Below are 6,459 nucleotides of genomic sequence, written 5' to 3' on the forward strand. Positions count from 1 at the left end.
CTCAAAGGTACTTTTTAGGTACAATTCGATACTATTATGTACCTTTGAGGTACCACTGTGGACTCTGGGTACAGATAGGTATCTTTTAAAAGGTACTGCCCCACTTACAGTTCACCTTCCTTCATTTTTGAGAGATACAAAATTGTTTAGAAACAAACAATACTACAACATATTCACTCATTATCGTGTATGTTTGTTTGCACTTTCCTTTAATCTACTCTCTTCTAAACACATACTATGCATGCATGTGAGGTCATTGCTTTTACCCAGTAAGCATTTTTGTTTTTTAATAGATGTCTAAACATAGTCATCTTGGCTTAAACAAGGCTAATTTTGGGCTGTCAGTGAAATTCTAATAGATGTCTAAGAATAGGCCAAAACTAGACTAGTCATCAAAAAAAAAAAAAAAAAAAAAAAAATGACTACAGATTTAAAGTCTGTCTAATCTGCCTGTTTGACGACCAGTCTAGTTTTGGGCTATTCTTAGATGTCTATTAGATTTTCCCTGACAGCCTAAGTTTAGCCTTGCTTTAGCCAAGCTGTCTACGTTTTGATGTCTATTAGACATCTATTGAAGACAAAATTGTTTGCTGAGCAAAGACTTTCTTTTCATGTATTTGCATGGTTAAGACAACAGCATCATATTCAAAAACCTCCACTTTGAAACAGTTTTCAACTCATGTTTTAAACCATGTTATAGTGTAAACGAACAGGAAAACTTTTTTTAAAAAGTTTTTAAAAATCCTGTTTTTGGCTGAAAACTTTGTTGTGTAAACGTCCCCTTAATGTCAAGATGAAGGGTTAACTCAGGCAATTAGGACTACCATTAGAACTACAAACCCCCTCCCTAATCCAGAACCCTCTTGCCAAGTGAAAATAACCCCTGCCTTTCTTCCCCCTTTCCTGGACCAGGGATTATGCAGTGGGGGTTTGATCTCGGCTCTCAAAATGAAATCTTGTCAAAGCAAATGAAGTCTATGAGTAACAGCGCATGATAAATACTTCTCCACAGCAAGCCTGCATTCCAAACTTGGCTCCATCCTGGAATACTGGTGCACCATTAAAAAAATAGTCCTAATTGCAGTCATGCAGGGATCTGAAACTCTTTCAAAGACTGAATCCGGCATGTGCCAGTTCTTCTCTCTGAAAAGAAGGCTTTTTGTTTAAACGGCCATTCATCATCCCACCTGATGAGATGCATGATTACAAAGAGGTTTTGGTCAGTAAAGGAAAAAGCTAGACAATGATGTGGATGTCGCTGTAAAATGTCCCTGATCACATTCGTGTGATAAAACAGAAATATTCAAAGAGGAGAAACTGGGTGTAAAGCCCTGGCTTAATTTGTAAATCACAGAACATGTTCAGAAAGGGCAATTAGAGTATACAGAAGTGAATTACAGATTTGAAGTTTGAGATTGCGCTGTTTTCAAATTTTCAATGATTAATAATTAGAACAAACATGAAGGAGCTTACAGAGCTCCCTCAGGATATTAATAGTTTACCTCAGTGGTTTAGCTCTTGCATTACCTCATTTTATGTTTGGGCTGCTAATTGCTTGAAATTAAGGCTCAAGCACAAAAGCTATTCCCATAAAAGTCATGGATTTACCACAGGAGAGTGTTTGTAGTCCATTTAAGCTGTTATCCTCTTGTATAGACTGAAACAAGCTGCCCCCTTGTGGCCAAAATCAAACATAAATATGCCCTGGAAAATGCTTGCACAGGAACCTTTCAGGCCATCTCCCTACTGCATTCACAGACCTCTCATAGTGGAACTGCACGGTTTTGTAGAGTGGTCCCTTTTCCCTTCAAATGTGATTTCCACAAAAGCTCATTTCCTGAATGACTGCTCATGCTGTCTGCTGCATTAAGAAAGTGCACTTCAATTCCAAAAAAATAAAACAATAATAATAAAAAAAACCCGGCTCCTTTTTTTCTACTGCAGCTTAATCAGCGGTGTTTTGGTTTCCTGACCACTGTGTTATCGTAACTACTGTTATGTGAAGGGGTAGCTGTATTTCAGCAAAAAGGGCATATTTTGGTTGTGTGGTTAGCAACATCTTCAACTGGTTGAGAGGCAAAACCTATGGTCTGCACTTGTAGCAGGTAGCCAACGTGCTTTGATTATACAAAACATCTGTGGTGTCCTTGAGTGAAGCCACTTTTGAGCCTCACAAATTACAAAACCATTTCATATTTACTAAGAATAGAAAATATAGCAGAATTCCACATACTTGTCCACAGTATAAATTACCATGTTGACTGCACCTGGAAATATATATTTATATATTTATATGTATACGTGTAATGTACAGTATATTGAACTACATGTTCTTTGAACAAATGGTTGTAGCATCCATTGAAAAGCATCATGTGTGGAGGAAGTCCACACTGGGAACGTTACTGCTCTTGCAGTAAGCTATGCTATTGTTACTAAGGTGACAGTCTCGGAGGCCAATTCCTCCATTAGGTGTGTAGATGGGCTGAATTCTGAAGTCCCCTTTTAAAAGCTGCTCATTGTTTAGCGACACTATCTGAAAGCTGGTTTCAGTCATTTCCAGGATGGAGTTATCCTTTTTGGTGCCGGCCTCACAGTAGTCATCTTTTCTTCTGCCACGGTTGTATTTCCATTTGGACGACGGCGATCTGCTTTTCTTGTGCATGTGCCAGCAAAACAAGCTTAGAAGCGTCACTAAGACCACCAACACTGCCCCACCTATCACTCCAGCCAATAAAAGTGTGGAGGTGTTGTCTTGCTGAGCAGCCTGCTCCGATTCAGAGTATGTGGATGTGGATTTTGTCTTAGCCTCAGAACAGATAGTATCCTCGCCCGGTCTGTAAGTATTAAGAGTATCCAAAACATACACACAGATGCGGTAGACGGATCTAGGCTCCAGATTTGACAAACTAAGCCTTCGTTGGTATCCAGGGACTGTTCTTTCTCGAGTAATGTCACTCATCAAACTTTGGCCCATCTTAACCCAAGTCACCTTGTAAGATGTCACAGTGAAGTAAGACTCCCAGCTCACATCAATGCAGGTAGAGTTAACAACATGAAAAGAGATTTTCAAGGGATCTTCGTAGGGTGGGAGGGGACCGGGAGGGAAATGCGGCACTGGTGGTGTGGGGTTGGTGGAGGCTGGGTAAAAAGCGGTGGGTGAAATGGTGGTGATGCGGGTGGTTCTAGAGGTGGTTTTGGTGATGGTGCTGGTCCTGCGGGGCGGTAATGTAGATGGATATGTATGAGTTGGCCAGGGATGAAGAACAGTGCCTGCAGGGCAATCAATGGCATCTAAAGTGAGCTCTCGTATAACCATACCACGCACTCTTTCTGGACTCTGGCACGTAAACCCACGGACATTTATCGCAGAAGGCAGAGACCTGAGCCATGCAATGACCCACTTAATGCTACAATCGCAGCGCCAAAGGTTGTTTCTAGCATTAAGGATTCTCAGACTTCTCAAGCCGTCAAAGACACCTGGTGGAAGAATTTGAAGCAGATTGTTGGAGATATCTAGCTTTTCTAGTTTACTAAGTCCAGCAAAGGCTGTCACTTCAATAGTGTCTATCTGGTTTTCCTGCAGGTTGAGCTTAGTTAGGGATACGCTAGGGAGCAATGGTGGTGGAGCGGTGAGGGAGTTGCGTGCCAGGGACAGTTCTTTGAGATTGACCAAATCCTGGAAGGTACCAGGAGCAATGGCCTCATCCTCAAGCAAGTTTCCATCCAGTAACAGTCGCTGCAGGGTGGTGACATTCTGAAAGGCATCCTCGTCAATGTCTGCAATTCGATTCTCATCCAAACGCAGCTCCTTTAGGTCTGCAGGTAATCCGATAGGGATACTGCTTAGATGGTTTTTGGTGAGGAAAAGAAGTTTGAGACTGAGAGCCTCCCTAAAAGCCCCCTCCTCTACCCCTACAGTTGAGATGGAGTTGTCATCCAGGTGGAGTTCCTCCAGCATGTGTAGCTGGGCAAGTGCTGCCCTGGAAATGGTCTGGATGTTGTTTTCCTGGAGATGCAACACTCGGACATTCTTCGGAAGGTTAAGGGGAAATTCATCCAGCTGATTCCCGTACAGGTAAACCGTTTCTACAGAGGCAACATTGTGTAGCTCCAATGGAAAGCCGGCATTATTGATCTGATTGTTGTGGAGGAAGAGGGTCTTGTATCCCTCTTGCACCCCCAGAGGCACAGACGTCAGGCTCCTCTCATTACAGTAAACAAATGTTCTATCACAGCGGCACTCCTCTGGACAGGAGGAGACAGGGCTGAACTGCACATGCAAGCTCAACAGAACTGTCAACCAAAAGCGAAGAAATGAAGTCCAATCATTATTCCAAAATCCAGTTTGAAACTCCATAATGGAAAAAAAAAGTTAAAGGAAATGGCAAGGGAAAATCAGTGGCTGAAGGGAGTAAAATGGAAATGTAAAAATCCAGCAAAATGTCCTTTAAAAGATTATTCTAATGTGCAGTTTGCAGATAAATGTAAGAATTCAAGCCGAGGAGTAATCCCTTGATAATTTTCTAGTCCTTCTCTAGAGAAGGTGGTCTCATTAGAGCACATAGGTTCTTTCACTTAAGCCATCCATGCTGAGGAGTCAGATCATTGACTGCTCTCACTCGGGCCCAAGCAGGGTGTGACTCAGATGGTGCTGAAGCACTGAGCCACATCGTCCACCTCCCGGCCTGCTGTCAAGTGCTGATGGGCCCCAGCCCAAGCTGCTTCCAGGAGATGTGACATTTGGTTCTAGAGACCTGTTTAAAATAAGGGGGGAAAAAAATATTGAATGCATGAAGTGTGGTTTCACAACAAAATCACATTTAGCCAATACATCCACATTCCTGTTTGTACAGACCTTGTGAAATAAAGCCATCCAGAAAACTTAAAGGCATTGACAATCAATAACTCGCAAAAGCATAACTTGAAATATGAAACACATTCCCCCACCTCCTAAAATCTTGGAAAGGTGAAAAATGAAAAAAACATGTAAAAAGGGTACATGGTTTCATACTGTACAACGTTTGTTTTAATAGTCTCCCCAAGTACTGTACAAGGATATTGCTTATGAAATATAAGTACTATATGGCATGCTCATTGTGCATTATTGAATATGTCTTCTTTGAGTGTAGCTTGAGGGAAAAAAAAAGTAAAAACATAAATTAATAATAATAATAATAATAATAATAATAATAATAATAAAAATGATAATAAAACATTCTAACAAGTTGAGGGACTGGGGGTGTCTTATACTGCTCAGGGTGATAAATGTTGCCTGTCAAATTAAATGGTATTGGTTATAATTTAGCCTCTCTACCTCAAATACCTGATCAATATTACTTTATTTTATTTATTTATTTTAAGCTAGCTCAAGGTATCATAACAATATTCTACAGTTCAAACTGCAATAATCTTTTTTTTCTGAGTGACTTGAGTTAAAACGTAAAGCTAAACTGGCATTGTTTTAAACAACATACAATTTTGTATAATACTTCTACTGCCCTTTAACAAACATCGAATGGAAAAAAAATAGCTGAGGGCAATGTTTTATTTTTTTTCCACAACTTTTACATTTTGTGAAATAAGACAACATTGACGTTGTAGCTGAATAACCCAGCAAAATATTTATGCACATACAATACAATAATACAAAAATACTATTTTTGTTTTGTTTGAATTGATGTATTGCCTAAGTTAATAAACTTCTTGACATCTTGAGCCATCAGGAAACATCATTGCACTGGATTTTTGTTTTTGTGGCCTGGACCATTTGCTTTGTTAATAGAGTTAAGCCAATCAATACCTGACAAGAGAACACTTATCTGTACAAAGAAACAACCAGTGACAGTTGTAATTTAAATATCTAAATAAGTAAAAATAATAAAATAAATAAATAAATAAAATAATAATAATAATAATAAAAAATAAGAAATTAAGCAAAAATGTATTTATTTATTTATTTTATTAGATAAATAGATATAAAAAAATGTTTAAAATCATATTAAACTTAATAAGCAAGAGAACAATATGGTATACAGCAAAATACAGTACTTAAAATGAAAACGATTGTGTGTGTGTGTGTGTGTATGTATATATATATATATATATATATATATATATATATATATATATATATATATATATATATATATATATATATAGTAGCTATTAAAATGATTTTTTGCTACAATATTTTTTAATTGCAATTTGTCTTATATATATAGTGAAACAATTACCAAATATGGCTAAAAATGGACAAGCTCAACCACTGGGTAGGTGTCTACTTGCATTTGGGCATTTTAAAGTGTTCAGTATGATTTACTTAACAATAGATGCATATTGACCTTAAATACTATAATATTTGATTTTTCAACAAAAAAAAATGCACATGTGAGTACATTTCATAGGAGTCACCTGGTAATTTCCAGTGAAAAGGGAATAGGTTCAAAAGGCATTACCAGA

At 38.4% G+C, this 6,459-nt stretch overlaps 1 protein-coding gene across 8 annotated transcripts in view; it reads right to left on the reverse strand.

Moving 5' to 3' along the window:
* Positions 1 to 222: 222 nt before the first annotated feature.
* The window catches only part of flrt2 (fibronectin leucine rich transmembrane protein 2), a 77,205-nt gene continuing 70,968 nt past the window's right edge, over positions 223 to 6,459 (reverse strand). For 5 of the 8 annotated variants that reach the window (XM_087297836.1, XM_087297834.1, XM_087297835.1 and 2 more), the window contains one exon: positions 223 to 4,754. In XM_087297836.1, coding sequence (XP_087153962.1) covers positions 2,369 to 4,357 — 1,989 coding nt within the window. In that variant the 5' untranslated portion in view covers positions 4,358 to 4,754 and the 3' untranslated portion in view covers positions 223 to 2,368. Of the gene's footprint in view, positions 4,755 to 6,459 lie in introns of those variants that run through there. The other 3 variants (XR_015517995.1, XR_015517996.1, NM_001100043.1) reach the window with 2 other exon arrangements.

Source organism: Danio rerio, chromosome 20, assembly GCF_052040795.2.
Source record: "Danio rerio strain M-AB ecotype USA chromosome 20, GRCz13ab, whole genome shotgun sequence".
NCBI classification, from domain to species: Eukaryota; Metazoa; Chordata; class Actinopteri; order Cypriniformes; family Danionidae; genus Danio; species Danio rerio.